The sequence below is a fragment of the Pseudonaja textilis genome, chromosome 2 (assembly GCF_049901715.1).
Source record: "Pseudonaja textilis isolate UNSWEBS1 chromosome 2, rPseTex1.2, whole genome shotgun sequence".
In the NCBI taxonomy this organism is placed as follows: Eukaryota; Metazoa; Chordata; class Lepidosauria; order Squamata; family Elapidae; genus Pseudonaja; species Pseudonaja textilis.
In genome coordinates this window covers 113983739-114002925 of record NC_141991.1, presented here as the reverse complement: position 1 = coordinate 114002925, position 19187 = coordinate 113983739, and the positions used below count along the sequence as shown (strand labels likewise).

The following is a 19187-nucleotide window of genomic DNA, read 5'->3' as shown; positions in this document are numbered from 1 at the left end:
ATACTCTGATTTTACAAAAATCTCTATCACTGGAAGATGAAGTTGGTTTAGCACTTTTGTCATTACCAAATTAGAAGGCTTCTGGGATTAATGGAGTATCTGTAGAAATAATGCAAGCAAAGAAGAATTAATAGATGTTCTAGCCAAATTGTGCCAGCAAATCTTAGGGAATGACCCAGTGGCTAACAGATTGAAAGCACACAGTGTGTAAATTTTTAGTTTCTCATGCTAGCAATATAATACTTAGGATCATCCAACACAGATTACAGCTGTACATGGAAAGGAAAATGCCAGATATTCAAGCTTTTTTTTTTTTTCTAGAAAGGCATTATTGCTGATGCACACGGGATTTTTAAGAAAACTTGGAAAGAATTCCAAGAAGTCAATGTGTTTCAGAAAGATCCTCAGCTGTGTTGACCATATGAAGCTGTGGGATGACTTTAGAAAAATAAGAATCCCAGAACATTTCATGTAAAATTTAAATATAGGATAGGAAGCCACAGTCCAGATGGAACGTAATGAAAGACTGACTTAAAGACTTGAGACAGACAACGCTGTATATTCTCTCTTTATATAGACAACTTACATGTTGAATATATTTCAGGAGAGGCTGGATTGAAGAAGGTGAGCATGATTTTGAAATTCAAGTACAATGCTGGTGGCATTATTCTAATGATAGACAATGCAAAGGATCTGGGACCCCTAGTAATGAAAGCCAAGGAGCATAGTGAAATAATGATTAAATATTTAAAAAAATCAAACAAATACAACAGTGAAGAATTGAAAGAGTGGATGGCCTTTTAGGACTGATGGTCAACTGTAAAACCAACAGTCAAGAAATACACTGCCAACTCCCTTTTAGATTTGTCGTGTTTAAAAGGTCCCACAGGCAACATCTAGCCATGTTGTCTTGTACTCTAATTAGGAGAATATTACAGAGAAGGAACAATGATGGTGAGAAGACTAACTTGTCACATTTTCCATTTTTAAATGGTGATTTAAGAATTGGCATCTTAAACCTTTTAAAGCAGGATGGTGTCCACTACATTTTTTGCAGTAGTTGCTTATGATTATTTGAAATATGTGGTATTAGGAAATGGGGATCTTAATCTGCATTTTCCTTTTGGTAGTAGCCATGATCAGACATTTCTGATTTGCAGAGTGCTGAAAAGATATTGTCCGGCCATTAATTCACATATACTTGATCACACAGATTGTAAAAATATAATGGCTTTTACGGCCTGTTTTTCAACCAGTTTTGTAATATTTTAGTTACCATTCCTATTCCACATAAGACAGTTCCAATATCAAAATAACTCATTTAAGTTTTGTTTAAAAAGCTATGGACAGTAGCAGTAGACGTAGGACAAGCAATGGATTTTTTATTTTTTGCAGAACTTTATATGGTTTCAAAAATCTGCAGAATCTCCATGACTAAGGTGACAATAGGCCGAGTAACAATAACACTTCCAATACAAAACTAGCAGAAATCCATATTGTAGAACCATGTTCAACTGGTTCAGGGAAGTACTCCTAATTCACACATAACATTATCTTCATGGAAATTCCCTGCAGTTGGTATATAAAGAACTAGAGGAAGCAAAGACAGAAGAATAGCCACATACGAATTTCAATTTAATTCCAAAGAGGTTTTTCTGCCAAGATATCAGTCTGTAATTATCTCAAGGGAACAAAACCTAACGGGGAAACAAAGGGAACATAAGGCAACTTCTAATTAGGTGAGAAAGACAAAAGAAATCCTATGTGACATCTTCGATAATTACTTATTCCAAAGCACCATGAGAATCTCCAGTTCTACCTGAGTCTCTTCAGATTGAAGGGAGATAAAACCTTAAGTTAAAACAATGGGAAGACAGACGAGAGAACCCTCTGCTCCCTGATTAATTGCCTCTGGAAAACAAAAGTTTCCAGTCAAAGGAAGCTTGTTTTATACAACGAATTCTCAGAGCTTCTCCAACAGGGCCAATAGGACTTGAAAGATGCAGAGCCTATGCCAAACACTTGTAATACTGAATGGTAGAATCACTGCTATCCTCCAATGCAACCAATGGTTCTCTCCCCATGATGTGTCCAGCTGTCTCTCCCCCGTTTTCCTTCTACTTTTTGATCTTGATGAGTGACTGGTAGATGGGTTTGATAATGATATGCAAATGCAAAGAGTTGTCAATCAGGTATTCAGAGGTGCGCTTTTGCAAGTCAGCATATATCAGGAAATCGGCAACTTCATCTGTGCTCTGATGGAAGTTATAGGTGTGTTTGACAAAGAGTTTGCCCTGCTGCCTGACGCCCACCAGAATGGTCTTCTGGAAACTGACACCTGCAAAATCTGAGCTGGTGGTGGCTGGAGTGATAACCAGACGGGGGCGTCCATCCTCGATTCTGATAGGTTGGATGGCTCCAGAGACCGAGTCGGAATAGACAGGACGCAGGCTCACTGGGAGCCAGCGAGGAGAGAAGAGGACGTTCCATGTCACTCTCTTGGCAGAATCATGGTTGCTGGGGCCCAGCTGGGTCTGGAAACTGGTACTACGATCATCTCGGGCAGGGTTATTAATCACCCACTGGGACCCCCAAGAGATGGAGAGGTAGTTACGGGGCAGGAACATACTGCAGTTGACATCAAAGTATTTGGCAAAATGGATTGGGGAAGCTGAATGGAACTGGAAGGCTTGAAAGAGCAGATCTTGCACAGTGCTGTAATATTTCACCATCACCGGAGATTGTTTTTGCAGGTGGAAAAGATGGCTGGGGGAGATCATAGGATACCGCAAGGATCTCAGGATCTTCTCCACTACAGGGTCCTCAGGCTGATATGTGGTAACCCACTTCTCTACACCTGCGTACAACTCCAATTCACTCTGGAGGACCAGGTCAGATCTTTCAAGCAACAGTAGTAGCAAATCTAGGCTTACAGAGGCCCATTCGGGGCTACTCATGACAGCAGAGAAGTTCCAGGCCAGAAACTGGAGGCAGCTCTCCTGCAGAGCCTTGTCACCGATCCCCACTGCGTAATGATACCATCCCACCACATGCCCTTGGCTTGATTCACAAGCCAAGTGGCCCCTCATGTACTCAGCTATCCCTCGCTGCAAACTGGACACGTGGTATTTACTGGCTAGACGATGAAGTGGGATGGCTTCGTGGAGGTATATGGAGATCTCGCCACAATACAGATACCTAGAGAAAGAAGGCAATGAGAATCTGTTTTCCATGCCAAATTAAATCATCATCATGCTTACATTTGACAATAAAACTTCCCTTTTAATGGGGACAAAAGAGGTAGTGGGATCTATCTGTTTAGCCATCTACACAATCCCCTAATTGATTCAGCATTGCAAGTAGTATGCATTTCTTATGAGTATCAAATCTGAATGTGTGTCCGTTGGTGGGCATTTTTTTAAAAAAAATCATCCAGCTATCCACATGTGAACGATATTGCTGTGCTTATTCGGCTTAAGCGAGCAAGAGCAGCTTTACTGTGGTGGCTAAAGAGCCATTTCTATCTCACTTCCTTTCTCCCAACTGATCTGCAACCCCAAATTTAAAGGAGAGAACTGCTTCCCTAACCCAACCCTACCCCACATCTTCTGCCATATCTCTAAGCCCTAATAATCTAGTGTTGTGCTGCCAGGTTTGATTCAATTGATTATAGAAACGGGAAAGGTGATCTTTTGATACTTGCAGACGAGTCCCAATTTCCATGCTGCCTAAAAGAGAACAGTACTGAAAAATGGTGACAAATGACCCAGCAAGAGAAAATGCTTGCAGAAATCTCAAGCGGGTAACAGGAAGACAGGCCCACATCCCAAGCTTACATCAATACGACTCCCCTCAACGGTTTTAAACAGCAAGTGGAAGGTGGGAACCCCTGGAAGAGCTAAGGGAAGTGTGTGCTATTTCATAATGGCCAGGAGTTGAATCTACTGTTATGTTTATAACCCTTAGAACAAGCAGGATGGTGTGATACCTAGGTTATGCAGAAAAGCCCTCCATATGTTAGCAAGCAATGTCCTCAACAGAGGTGGTATTCAGCAGTTTTCTGACCAGTTCTGGAGAACCAGTAGCAGAAATTTTGAGGAGTTCAGAGAACCAACAAATACCACCTCTGACTGGAGATTTTACAGGATCCTTCCCCTGCCATGCCCACCAAGCCACGCCCACAGAACCGGTAGTAAAAAAAAAAAAAGAATCCCACCACTGGTTCTCAAACCTGTTTATCACTGACAATGTTTTATTCAAAGTCATGCAAAACAAGTTCATTAGGTACAAGGAAGAGAAATCTATTGTATTGTGGGCTTCAATAGGCAAGAACCAGACCAGCATAATTGCAACAGCATTTATTGACTCAAAAGTGGAACTGAGGAACTGCAGGAAAATGCCTGTGATTTATACTCTAGGCTCACAGGGCCTTAACCAAGGGTGGGATTCTACCAGTTCACACCTATTCGCTAGAACCAGTTAACATTCTAAGCATTTGGAGAACTGGTGGTTAGAAGAAATTACTGGCCTAATCCTGTAAGGAAGGCAGAAAGGAAACATTCTGGTGTTGCTTACAGAAACTGCCTGTCTATTAACCCTTATTACATTCTTGGCAGGACTAGACTTCCTGTCTCAGGAATGTCTCTGGAGTTTTTTCCCCTCCTTTGCTGGTACTTTGCTTGTGTGGAGTGACCATTCAAAGTTACAATGGCACTGAAAAAAGTGTCTTATGACTATTTTTCACACTTATGACTGTTGCAGCATCCCCACAGTCATGAGAGGCCAGGCCAAGAGATACGTGCCTCGATGTGAGTGATATTGAGTTGGCCATGCCCAGCCAATAACATGACCACCAAGCCATGTTCATCCAATCACATGACCACTAAGCCATGCCCACCAACTAAACCACACCCACAGAACCGGTTGTTAAAAAATTTGAATCCCACCCCTGGCCTTAACCAATCATAGAACTAGAAAAAGCCCACCCAAATATAAATGTTCTAAATTTCCCTCCAAAACAGTGGGACCTAACAGTTAGGGTCTTCTAAAGGTTAGTTTCACTTTAGCACAGTTAACACAACTATCAAATGCATAAGAAAATCTGAAAGACAAACTCTGCCTTCAGAAGTCTAGTGCCCCCACTTGTATGGAGACCATGGAAACAATTCACATACTACATTCTAATCCACAATGTTTCCCTCCCTCTCTCTGTATGGAGAGCAAGCCACCACCGCCGGTTTACCGGATGAACTTTTCAAAAAGGGCCACGTTGTCGGGTGGCTCGTGCAAATCAAGCACAGTCTGGTTCTGCAACAGAGTCTCAAAGGTCTTGCTTTGCAAGCTGAGCATCAGCTGGTGGGTGTTGAAGACTTTAATTTCATCAGAGCCAGCCGTGTGGACCCTCAGGGTGGTGTCACTGGTGTTTCCATTGAGCAGAAGCTCTTGAAGTCGCTTCAGCAGTAAGTGCGAGTGGTTGATGGTAGCCACCGTGGGATCCCCGATGGTATCTGCCTTCTGGACTGCAGGTGACAGGATCAAATAGCAGGAATGGGCAGTGAGATTATTCAACCGGGAAAATAGGACAGAAGAAAATGCATTGTAACTGGGACATGTTATTATTAATGTTTGGTACAAGTCAGGAGTTTGCCAAGAGTGTGTGATGCTAAGAGTATCTTTGCAACCAGATTTTGTTACATATCCTCCTAGCAAATTCAAATCAGTTTGCACCAAACTTTATGCAAGCAAGAGGGAAAACAAACAGAGTATGGCATATTTTTTTCTCTGTGGCATTCTACCCACCCAGGGTCCCTCTCCATGCAGCTAAGCAGAAAGGTAAACATTCTGTAGAGGCTGGAAGCTTTTCATAGTGTCAGCCTTCAAGATTTTCTCCCTTTGCTTTTTTGCATCTTTTGGCTGTCATAAGTAACAGGGGTGGGGAGGAGGGGGGGATGGTTATGGGAAGTGAGCTCTAGGTGTTACAAACCAGAACTGTATAAACTGGTGGGTGAGGGTACATTCTTGCTTAGGTTTCTATCTATGCTCTGCGCAGCTGCAACTCTTTATCAAACTATGTCAAGGTCAACGGACAGAAGCCTCATCACCACCTGCCTCATCAAAGAAGTCTAAGTATTTCTTTCTTGGATTTTGAATGGAGCACCAGCTGACACACAGTAATGTAATTACTCTCAGTTACATTTCCAGCTAACCATGGTTATTTACTTTGTCTAGGGGACTGATGAGCATTAATTGGGGTCCCTGGGCCATCAAACATCTACCCATCTGTGGGTTAGGGAAAGAAACAAAATTGCTCCCTAGGTTTCTCTTTTACTTGTTTCCTTTCACATTGGAGGAAGGCAGAATCGACCAAACAGAGCCAGGATTCTTGTCCAGGGCTTGGCAGCATTTATGGTCCTTGTTGTTAGAAACAATTGTATAGTTTCCACTGCCCATTCATGTGTTTTTGCCTCAAAATGATGGGGAACCCTGCTGCTGAGTTATACCCATTGGGGCTGGAGAGAACCTGCTGGTCATGAAAAGGATCTTCTGGGAATCTCAGATCTCAGTTTACTTCTGTCTAAAATCAATGTGAACGTTAACCACAGGGTTTGAAAAGAGCAGAAAGGGAAAAAGCAAGGAATGACTCCAGCATTACATCATAATTTATTTGCACACTCAAGCTTCCTATTCTTCTAAGTGTGGCTTGAATAATTACCAGGGAAACACTACATTGCCCATCAAGGTTACGCACTACCCTTCACATAAATAAAGTTTTAAAAGCGCTCATAACCCGAATAGCTTCCTTACCTAAAGTTTGAAATGATTTTGTTAGATATGTTGCTCTGTTTATGAGTGCACTCACTGCTATGAAATTCTGTGGTAGTGATTCCTGGTGATGGGCGACAATGACAACTCCACTTGAATTGGTGTAAGTGAATAATAGGGCCCCAAAGATGGATTCTGCTTGCAGTGTCTTCATAGGATATGCTGCTCCTTATTATTGTCATTTACCAAGCAGATAAAGAGCCAATTTGGTCCAGTGGTTAGGGCAACAGCTAGAAACCAGGAGACCACAAGTTCTAGTCCTATTTTACACACAAGGTCATATGGGCAACCTTGGGGCAGTCCCTCTCTCTCAACCCTGGAAAGCAGGCAAGGGTAAATTATTTCTGAAAATCCTTGCCAAGAAAACTGCAGGAATTAAGCCAGTCAATTGCCAGCAGTAAACACTGATTCAAAGGCACACACAAATCAAACAGTTACAATCGGTTCTGCATGTGCAAAGAATCAGGAATAGATGTTTTTTCTCTTGTTCAGATCCATTACAATTTCAGAATCTCTTAGCTCAAAGCTACGAGAAATATTATTTGCAGAATAATATAAGACTCAAAGCAACATCTTGTCATAAAGCTTTTTATAACCACTTTGCTTATATGAAAGGATTGCTGTTGTATTGGATATTGACAATGATTTCTGAATCACGAGGAATCAAGTGTTTGACCAACAACTTTTTTCTGGAGTTAATTAAGAGGAACAATCCTGGGTTATGCATTTCTCCTGACGACTGTGTTTTTTTCTAAGGAAATAATCATTAGACTTTGGAGAAAGCAACCTATCCTTGATTTGATGTAAGGTGCAAATGTGTATGCATGCATAGTATATGTGTGTTTATGATAAGTAATCATCGATGGAGGGAGTGAGACAGATGTAAAAAATAGACGTGAACCAGGCTAGAAAGCAAGAGACCATGAGTTCAAGTCCTGCCTTAGACATGAAAGCCAGCTAGGGCCACCTTGGGCCATTCACTGTCCCTCAGCCAACCCACCTCACAGTGAGAAAAAGAGCAGAGGGAAGGAGAATTAGATGCGTTTGCCACTTCGAGTTATTCATAAAAATAACAAAGGCAGGAAAGAAAGAAATGATATCTGGGCTTGAAAGGCTATCTCATAGCACACTATCCATTTATATTATATGATAAAAAGTCTCTTTGAAAGACTCTTCATTTGGTGCACAAAACAAGACTGTGTTTAAAGATGCTCAAGGTTGACTCCAATCAAGGGATGTGCTTAATTCATTGACTTTAGAATATGAGCATTAGGTTCTTATTTACACTTATTTATGCAACCTATATTCCTGTCCTTTGAGAAACTGCTGTAATCCTTTCTAGATCTATATAAGTGAACCCAGACGACTGGCACATTCAGGGTTTGACTGTGGCTCACCGTGTCTAGCTTATTGCAATTTGGGATGGCCTTTTATAATTACACTCTATAACACCAGATGGTCTCAAGCTCATGAGGATGGCAATTACTCCTGATATTCCTTGAGGGTGTCAGAGCAGGCGCTTACGACTCTCGGGAGTTGGATCTGAGCCTCTGGCTCCCTAGCCATCATTAACTCAATGAAATCACTGCCACCCAATGAATAAATGCTTTCCCCGAGCCAAGATGTGTTTCAGGGCCACCCTGGAGGAAAGAAAGCTGAGCCTGTTCACAATCTCCATCTCTTGGCTTGGTTCTTGTGTCCAGTCCAACTTGGGCAAGGGATAAAAGGGTAACATTCAAAGGCAAGTAAACAAACTTGCTTTCTCTCTCTCTCTCTCTTTCTCTCTCAAGGACAAAGAGGCACTGTGGGGTGGGGAAAGGCTTCTTAAAGAGAAAGGCACCCAATGTGGTTATTTCGAGGAAAACATCACTTTTGTTGAAATCACTTCAAAAAGAAAAGCACTGGTGACTCTTCGCTCCAGAGAGGAGAAGAGAAACAACCACACAATGTCCTCTTTCAGCCTCATGTTGTCCATCTCTCTGCAGCTCTTTTTGTGGGCTTCCGCATATCCGTATTCCAGAATTGTTTGATATTTATGTGAGGTGCTTCCTGCATTCAGCTGTGGGAAATTGATATGCTTGTTTCGCAGTGAGGCAGACCATATTAATGAGGCAATTTTTTCTCATTTTAACCCTGACTTCCAACTCCCCACCTCACCCCACCTCTTGGATCACAACTGAAGAAAGTTCATGCCTTTGGCTTGCCACTAAGTGCTAATAGCTAACATTTAGAATGTCAAAAAATGAGTTAAAACACAAAAACACAGATTCCCAATATCATCTTTCTTTTCACATAGGTGGTAGCACCGTAAATGCAGTCAAAAGATAACTCCCAATCGTGAATTTTTATCCCATTCAAAGTCCCATCCAGCTGGATTATAAACTGATTCAACCCAGACTTTTCCTTTTGATTTTCTTGCACCCTTCAGTGCCAATTGAGTCTGGTCTAGATTTTATACATATACATATACATATGCATATGCATACGCATACGCATACAGATACAGATATACGTATGCACACACACACACACACACACACACACATATACATACATATATACATATACATATATATATACATTTATATATATATATATATATATATATATATATATATATATATATATTATATGTATACATATATATATATATATAAATGTATATGTATATGTATACACACATATACATATATACATATACATATACATTTATATATATATAATCTAGACCAGACTCAATTGGCACTGAAGGGTGCAAGAAAATCAAAAGGAAAAGTCTGAGTTGAATCAGTTTATAATCCAGCTGGATGGGACTTTGAATGGGATAAAAATTCACGATTGGGAGCTATTTTTTATATAACTTTTATATATTGAATCTTTATCTCAGCTAAAGGATCCTCTAGAAACAAAGCCCGCTCTGATCAAGGCAAATTGGAGATTGAAAGTAAAAGATGCAGCCTTTCTGAACAACATGAAATCCAGCAGCGAAAAGGTACCAGAGGTTGTCCGTGTTGCTTGTTATTGTTGTTGAAACCCCCTTTTCTATTTCAGCCATAATCCAAGTGGCTGTTGTGAAGACAAATAGGATACCATGGCATGTATTCTCTTTCCAGTACAGTCCTGTTGAATCAGAGTTTAAAGACCAAGTAAAGTTGCTAGATGAAAACTGAAAGGGCCAGAGTTTCAAAGCTGTGAGAATCCTCACTCTGTTTGAGTTAGGTCTGAAGCCCTCTTGACAGTGTTCAAACCACACACATTAGTTTGATTTGAGAGTATTGCTTTCTCAAGGAGCTTTAATAGTTAGAGAGCAAGATCACGACTTCTTGGGCTCTTGAATATGAGCGAAGCGCTTTTCTAACCTTGGAATCAGCAGTGTGGAAGGCTTTTCTGTGGAAAAGAAGGGGCCAACTCATTCCCTCTTATTTCCTCATGCTGAAGTTATATGACAAACTATGGCTGCAATATTTGATTTTTTTTAACAAAATCTATTATAAATGCATTACACGTGGCTAACACACTTTTGGTCAGCACCCCTTAGAAAAGCCTTTGTTGATTCCGATATTCTGCCACAAGCATTCCCTGTTCTAGCTCTTTTGGTGTTTCCACACTCATACCATGCACAAAATGTGACCCCCATGCCACATTTCCATCACCACCAAGCCCAGCAAGTTCACCTGGAGTGTCCCTTCTCAGAAGCCTTTCCTCTTACCTGCTTGGACAGCCAGACACAGCAGTGACAGGGCAGCCAAGAAGCAGACCCATCGCCGGGGTGCAGCTTGCTGGGTCCCTAGCCCTTTAGCCATGGCTTTTTTTTCTCCTGGCGAAGGTCCACAGAAGGAATAAGCCCTCAACTGAGCAGGCTAATCTGTCTGACTCTTTATATAGGACACTGACTCCCCCGGTCCAGCATGCCATTGATTGGTGGAAAACTAGTAACAGCTGTTACCAAGGAAACCTGTGAAGATTGTGAATGGATGCCTTTGGGGCATTGTGGGACTCCCAGGCGGTTGGCAGAGTCTCCCTGAAGAAGTAAGACTACCTTGATTCCTCAGCATGCTGGAAGCTAAGCAGTTGAACAAAGAGCATCCATCTTTTTGCTTTTGCTTTCTCTGGTATCTCAGTTTCAAAAGTTAGAAAAGTTCTTTTCTTACCCCACACAACGGTCCAAAAATACTGAAGATAGAATGAATGTTACAAAGGAATGAATTATCTCCCCAACTATGGTCTTTGCATATTTTATAGGGGGTAGATAAGTCCATTGTTATCAGCTGACTGAAAGTTGACAGCAGAGCTTCGTAGAACACAGAATCTCATAGGGATGTAAGAGATCTCGAAAGTCTTCTAATCCAACCTCTTGCCCCTTATACCATCCCAGTCAAACAGTTGTCTGGTTGGTTTTTGAAAACCTCCAGTGATGGAATATTCACAACTCCAGGAGGCAAGCTATTCCATTGATTAATTGTTCTCAATATCAGAAAATTTCTTCTTATTTCATTTTTTTCTCTGTTTGCTGAAAAATGGGATATTCTGCTCTTTGACATTTGTTTGTTCCAAAAGAGTTGCATGCCACCATATCATGGTCTTCAGCGAGCAGTCTAGTTTTCCAGTGATGTCACATAGCACGCTATATAAATCTGACATACTAATGGACTAAACAGTGATATGAGGGTACTTCCACAGTATTGCAGCTGGGCAGTATCACAGTAGGGGAAAAGAGACTTGACTGCATTACATATGGTTACAGTATCTCCCTTACAATGTATATAAATATATAAGTGTACTACGATATGCTTAAATATACTTACTAGCAGCAAGCAAGAAAAATCTGGCTTGCGCTCTGAAAATTGCAATTCAGCAGCCCAGCAGAGATTTAGAATGTCCTGCACTATTTCAAATTCATGAGGTTATTTGTCTGTGTAGCAAATAAAGACTTCAGTATACTGTAATCTATTGAATGAATGCTTGGCTAATAACTTAAAACCAGGTTTATCTGTCCACATTATGGGCAGTTCACAATGTATCAAAATTAGAACAAAAGAAGAGATAAAAGAATAAAAATTGGCAAGTCTATGCATGGAAGATGCTTAAGGCTTTTTCTGGAGGAGTATCCTAACTTTTCACTCTCTGTCTCTTCTCTTTTGAAGAAAACAGACCTCCCAGTTTGGTGATCAACAGTGTGGGGAAGATCCAGCTGATTAAATCTGCTCATGCGGAAATGTTATGTGAAAGGAATTTGAATCAGCCATAAATGAACTGACCTGGCATGGCACATCTTTTATCAGCATTGAATGGGGAGAGAAGAACCCATATTGCCAGTTGACCAAGGAGTTTATTGAGTTATGAACTAGATAGCTGGATGAGAGAGATGAGAGAGAGAGAGACAGAGAGAGAAGAGAGAGAGATTAGATAGGTAGGTAGGTAGGTAGGTAGGTAGATAGATAGATGATAGATAGATAGGTAGATGATAGATGCAGGTAAGTAGGTACTGTAGGTAGATGAAAGAGAGATGAGAGAGTTAATACAGATTGAGAGAGAGAGAGAGAGACAGACAGACAGAGAGAGAGAGAGAGACAGACAGACAGACATGGCACAGTCTTGGGCTACTTGCTGGATCACCTATTAAGTCTGCCAATCTCATAGAATCCAACGGGTTAGATATGCTCCAAGCCTTTCCTACAAAACAGAGTCATTTATGGGACCCAGCAGTTGTGCCTTCTCTGTCATGGTGCCTGCCTGCCCTTTGGAGCTACATACCTCTGCTCCAAGATTCAAATAATCCTGGCTCTGTTGGCCTTGCAGAAGGTCTTTCCCCCAGGCATTGCACAAGGGTGCTGGATGAAACAGTCATAGCAGGAAATTGACTGATTGAGGGTTGGCGTCAGCTTCTTTTCCTTCTGTTGTTTGCATCTTGTTGCTTTATAGTTTGGTTTTAATCCAGCACTGGTCAGTCAGAGTTGCAATTTGCAAGTTGAGTGGCTATAAAAATCTATTATATACATGCATGCATACATACCATGGTTTTTGTTATGAGGACAATATAAGGAAAGACCCCCATATGGACTATGTTAAGCTTCTCAAGAAAAAATATTATAAAAATTTGGGTCTAGGACAATTTGTCACAGACATAATTTGCCATGGGACAATTCAATACTGTGTTAATCATTTTATTCAGCTACTTTTATTATTGATGAACATGTTGTCGTCAAAATTATTGTAAGTCTATTTCTGGATTGATTTTATTTTATTATTAGCCACTGTTCCATCAAAATTAATTTAATTTTTGTATTTGTTGAATTATCCCATAGCGAGTTGGCCACAGTGAGTTGGTTGTGGCGGGTTGTCCCATTCTGTAAAAATATAATCTTTTGAACCATTTCAGCCTTTTTGTATCAGAGCTGTTTCCGTTATGACATTTTTATATAAAAGCACCATCAATATAAGAAAAGTTGTGCTCTGTGTGTGTGTGTGTGTGTCTGTGTAATTGTTTCTGTTTTTCTAATTGTAATTTGTCATACATTCTTTCATGTTTACATGCATCCAGATTGCTGTTCAGAGTTGTTCAGAATGGGAATTCATCTTTATAGTAAATCATCGTATAAATCTATCCTTGTTTTTATAATGTGTATTCTATATGCATATGTTCAATTAATAGTAAAATATTATACATGGCTTTTCCTCCAGTGACAACTAATCAAGTGCAATTTAATTAATAAATTAAGCTTTATCTGAAGAGACATTCTTAAAAGAATACCCCTAGCTACTGTATAACGGTTGGGTAATTTAAACAGTTGCAGTGGGGAAATGGATTTTTTTTTAAATCAAAAATAATGTGATTTTTATGGTATGTTGGCGCCCTTAAATATATCGAGTAATCTGCTCGCTGTTTCTTCTTGCAGTGTTCAGAACTCACTGGATTTTTATCTTTAGTTTTTTATTTCGTTATCTGAATTTTCTAATGTCTCAGTGGCCTAACAGTGCCAAAGAGCAAAATGTCTTGGAGCCATGTAAACGTGAGTTTAAAATGATTCAAATGATTCTCCTTGTCCTGGGTTATGTAAATAGCTTGACTGAGTCGGTGGGAAAAGAGATGGCAGAATGGCCCAGATCTGGGCAGCGAGATGGGAATGAAACTATCGGGCCAGACATAAAAAGCTTGCACAGGAGGGGGCAGAGAAGAGTTTACACTTCAGTTGCTTGCTTAATTCAACCCAGATGTCTGCATAAATCCAGACAGCTACTCAATAAATAGGAACAAGCTAATATTTCCCCAGCTGTGACCAAATTGGATGTATCTCAGATGAAAGTCATTATGTTTGCCAGAGCATGACCCCGGGGAGATGAAAACGAGTCTGTGCTGAGATAGGAAGAGGAGGTCGCTTCCGTGAGACTTTCACTGGGCAAAAATCCACATCCACAGCAGGGTGACTTCTCCTGGCTCAGCAAATGGAGTCGCGTCCTCAGAACCAATCACTTCTATTTAGCTGTCTTACCTGTACAATTGAAGCTTGTCCAGGGGTGGGATGCAAACATCCCAACAACCGACTCTCTGCCCGGCTGCTGGGTGGGCGTGGCCTACCAGAACTTCCGGGAGAGCCATTTTGTGCCTTCCCCAGAATCCAGAAGCTTCCCACAGGCCTCTGAGAAGGCGAAAACAGCCTCCCCTGGGCTCCAGAGGCTCTCTGGAAGATGGAAACAGGCCTGTTTCTGGACTTCTGGAACTTCCAGGAGGGCCGGTTTTTGCCCTCCCAAAGCCTCTGCCTGGACCCACTTACCTGCATCCAAAACAGGCCTCATGGAAATTCCTGGGAGGGGAGGGGAGGGGTGAGTAGGGCCAACCGGTCGGTTCAACTACCAGTTCAGCGAACCAGGTGTAAATTTAATATCCAGTTCGCCCGAACTGGCCCGAACCAGTTAAATCCCACCCCGGCTCCTTATCATTCTGGCAAGGGGCTTTTATATGGTTCTAGATGTAGCCCATTATTCTTTTAATGTCCCCTCTTATTTCACTTGGCAAAAGATGCAACCCTACCCTTAGAGATGTTCTTGCATGTATACAGGTTCTATGTGTCTAGTTTTCCATTCTGAATGACCAAAGAATTATCATAAGTGTAAAGGGTCATGGATAGATTCTTGATGAAAGAATGTGATGAAAGAATAGTTGCAGCGAGGACATTGCTTTTTTTAAAATCAAAAATAATGTGATTTTTATGGTATGTTGGAGCCCTTAAATATATCGAGTAATCTGCTCACTGTTTCTTCTTGCAGTGTTAAGAACTCACTGGATTTTTATCTTTAGGTTTTTGTACTAGAATCAATATCTACATTTGATTAGTAAGTTAAGAATAAATTTTATTCTTTTTTTATTTTATCCCATTAACAATCACTTAGCCAATAAAACACCTGTGTCTGGAAACCACACTTTTAATGGTTCACATTCATATAATTAAATATCTAAATTTCTCAAGTGACATATTCTCAAATCAAAGAATTAATAAATTGAAACAGTCACCTCCTTATCCATTGATAATCTCGGGGCTGATTTAAATATTTTCAATTTTCCAAAGCAAAGTTTTCTACTTTGCAGGATGAGACAAATAGCCAACAAAAGATGGCATCTGAAGGGCCTGTAGTTTATAAAATTCATTTGAGCTAATTTAATTATTTAGTTTAATTTTAATGTTAAACCCTTTAACATTCTTCCACCGTAGTCTTCTAGGCATAGAGATGGCAGGTTGAATGGTAGACAAATAGAATTGATATCCCTATTAATAGTAATTTTACCTTTGAGCTTCCAGACAATAGTTTTCATATCATTTGACTCTGGACAAAGAGCATCTCCTAGTGGCCAAATGGATGGATTGAACAGCTACGCTTTCTTGGCACCTTAGCATCCAGAGCTGATACTTCAAATAACAAATATTTCTGGAGACAGAGGGCAAAGGAGGGCTCAGTCAAAGCTTGAGAGCTATCCTTACCCAGCCTGGATAAGTGAAAAGGTACATTAAAATCAGTTCCTTATCTCTATCAGAGTAATTGTTGTTCTTGGTGTCATCTGATCAGACTCTTTTTCCTCTTCTCAATATTAAGGATTTAGTAACTAAACCAAGAGCAGAGGTGGTATTCAGCAGGTTCTGACCAGTTCTGGAGAACTGGTAGCGGAAATTTTGAGTAGTTCAGAGAACCGGAAAATACCACCTCTGACTGGAGATTTTACAGGATCCTTACCCTGCCATGCCCGCCATGCCCACCAAGCCATGCCCACAGAACCCATAGTAAAAAAATTTGAATCCCACCACTGAAGGAAGATGCTTAGGACAGCAGTTATCATAGTTCATACTGGGAGAGGAGTGATGAAGGAGCCTTTCTTATGCTGGCTGAGCCTGGACTGATAATCCCAAGTGTGGGAACATCAAGCCTTTTTCAAGAGGCAACTGGATTTTCTGGACTTTTCTTTGAAGGCATTTCGCTCTCATCTAAGAAGCTCCTTCAGCTCTGGACTGATAATGTTTTCAGGAAACCTCATTGGCTGCATTGGGCTACCTGCTGGGAAGACATTAAGTACACTGAGTCATTGAGTTGCCCATAACTAACCTCCAATCTATCTTATTACATTTATAGAGTATGGCTAAAAATCAAGGCCTGGTAGCATCTTTCCCAGCTAACAATTTTAAAATAAAAAGCATACAGGTATTCCTCAACTTACAACAGTTCGTTCAGTGATTGTTCAAAGTTACAAACTGAAAAAAAGGAGTTATGACCTTTTTTCATACTTATGACTATTGCTGCATCCCCATGGCCATGTGATCAAAATTCAGACGCTTGGCAACTGACTTGTATTTATGACAGCGGCAATGTCCTGAAGTCATGTAATCCCCTTTTGTGACCTCCTGTCAAGCAAAGTCAATGGGAAAGCCAACATAGTAATAAACATATTGCTAACTTAACTATTGCAGCGATTCACTTAAAACAAATGTGGAAAGAAGGGTTGTAAAATGGGGGGAAACTCACTTAACAAAAGCCTCACTTAGCAACAGAAATTTGGGGCTCAATTGTGGTCATAAGTTGAGGACTATCTGTAATCTTTCATTCAATGCGGATGAGTCTGATGAAATGAGCTGCAGCTCACAAAAGCACACACCTTTTAATAAAGTTAGTCAGTTGGAAAAAGGGGCTCTTGTACTTGGTTTCTCCCGATTTTTTAAAATCATCTATAGACTAACTGAGCTCTTCTTCTACAATGTTGCTTATGAAAATCAAGGATATGGCTAAAAAGACATGTAGAACCCAAGGTAGTTTGCATCTCATGATCAAACCTATTCCTACATCTCTAGCCACAACCCAATATTGATTGTGGCCTGCTGAATTGCTGACCCTGTTATATAGATTTATTCATGTGCATATTTTTAAAAATGCACCACTAGAATATAGCCATTAGGGGGAAGTGGGGAAGGAGGGAGAGAAGGAAGGAGGGAGAGAGGAAACACTGCATGGAAGGAATCTCCAAGTTTAAAGAAGAACAGGGGAGAAAGATTTGGCTCATGAGAAAGAAATATTTCAAGCTGAAAATATGAAGTGCAGCTGGGAAAAAGAGATCAAAGATCAAAACCAGAGTAACTTCTTGTCCCTTTCAGGTATCAAGTACAGCTCCATTTGTCACCCCACACCTATTTCTACCTGCCACTAAGTGAATGTGCCATAACCAGGCAAATATGGATTCTTACATTACTAGTGGCAACGGTGCTCAGTGCTGCCTGCCATTTGTAGGTTAATTGCTTGGCAGTCCATCTGCCGATCGGCTCATTTAGCCACTGGTGCGAAAAATAACAGCTTGATGAGAAAAGGCACACAGGCTACAAGAGAAAAAACAGAGTGAAGGAGAGAGGAAAAATAAGAGAAGGAAAATCAGCTTTGGATAGGCAGTTAAAGAGGAAACATAGGAGCCCCTTCTTACTGAGATCGATGAGAGGAAAGGAACTCAGGGACATACCTTGGGCTAGACAAGCAGTGGCCATGCTCTTATTTTTTCAGACAATGTCAACCATGTACCTCACCCCCTCTTTAATCAGTGATATAATGGAAAGCCAGTGAATAACTGAAATATACAGATTTCTATTAGGTAAATTGCAAAGGAAAATGCCTCAAACAAAGCGTTTTCTCCTTCCTTGGTGTGGTTGGATGTTCTGGTTGTATGACGCATATGCTAGGTCCTTTTCATGTTGTTGTTCTCTGCACAGCTGATAAGAAGAGAGAGTCCAGCAGCCAAGGGATGCTTCAAATGGACTGGTGAACACATGTTAAATGCAGCCATCTGTAAAATAGAGGAATTAGCCGATAATATAAAAACAGCATTAACCGATAATATCACGGGATGACTAAGTAATTGTCTCGAGCAACAACATGGCTCCCTGATCAAGCAAAGAGAAAAGGCAGGTATAAAATGGCCTTCGGAAGAGAGGCAAGAGAAGCTGGGTTGTGCTAAAAATGTTGCTCATGTTAGAACCCAAGGCCCAATCTTGCTACTATCCCTAGGCCTAAAGTCGTTCTGATTTCATTTCTGGATTCTTAGCAAACGTGAAGTCTTCCCAGTCTTACTAGATCTACTAGTAGCAGAACAGATTTTTTTTCTTAAGATTCATGTCTCTTTTGGAATACTAGTTCTGATGAGAGGACAGTGTTGCTACAACAAACTGACCATGTCAGTAACTGGCAAACCAACTTTTCAGAATTTGCATGGAAAGAAATGGAATATTTCTATCTTTTCAAGCTTCACCTATAACTGTTAAAATATATATTCTGTAATGTCTCTCTTCAGTCAAATAGGAAACTGACAGGAGGAGGATTGACTGATTTATGTTCCTTGTGCACCATTTTTCTAAAAGGCATCATTGAGTAACATTCTCCCTTCTTATCTCAGTGACTTTTAATATAAGAAGAGTTTTACTAACCCAGCAAGGGCCCATCTGCTCCAACATTCAGCATCCCAATAGATGCATTTAAATAACTATTGCAGTATTTCAGGCAGGCCATCTGTAATTCTGGAGAGAATAATCAGCCACCATGAATAGTAACCACTGAAGGCCACTAGTTTTCTATGGATAGGGTAAGAAGATCTTACAACTTATGAGCTTCCAACTTATCTTTTCCTAATACTTATCTAACATTCCAGCATCTATGCTACCTTGATCTCCTCATAAGCAAGACCACAACATTTCTGCTTTGTACCAAAATTACGTAAGAATTTGCTTCTTGAGAGAAGTTTAATAGGGAGATGGGCTGAGATATCACCTAGATCAGGGGTCTCCAACCTTGGCAACTTTAAGACTTGTGGACTTCAACTTCCAGAATTCCTGAGCCAGCACTGGCTG

At 40.6% G+C, this 19187-nt stretch overlaps 1 protein-coding gene across 1 annotated transcript; it reads right to left on the bottom strand.

Moving 5' to 3' along the window:
* Positions 1-2036: 2036 nt before the first annotated feature.
* On the bottom strand, positions 2037-10696 carry BTBD17 (BTB domain containing 17). The gene is made up of 3 exons (XM_026701739.2): positions 10532-10696; positions 5243-5519; positions 2037-3198 (listed from the first exon to the last, which is right to left on the bottom strand). The coding sequence occupies exons 1-3, from the start codon at positions 10623-10625 to the stop codon at positions 2118-2120; spliced, it is 1452 nt and encodes a 483-aa protein (XP_026557524.1). The 5' UTR covers positions 10626-10696; the 3' UTR covers positions 2037-2117.
* Between the last annotated feature and the right edge of the window lie 8491 nt (positions 10697-19187).

Excerpts from the sequence above, each read along its gene's own strand:
- BTBD17 (XM_026701739.2), bottom strand. The coding sequence starts at position 10,625 with ATGGCTAAAGGGCTAGGGACCCAGCAAGCTGCACCCCGGCGATGGGTC. Across the intron at positions 5,520-10,531 it reads GTGTCTGGCTGTCCAAGCAG|TCCAGAAGGCAGATACCATC; the intron begins GTAAGAGGAAAG and ends TGTCACCTGCAG. Across the intron at positions 3,199-5,242 it reads CTTTTTGAAAAGTTCATCCG|GTATCTGTATTGTGGCGAGA; the intron begins GTAAACCGGCGG and ends TTCTTTCTCTAG.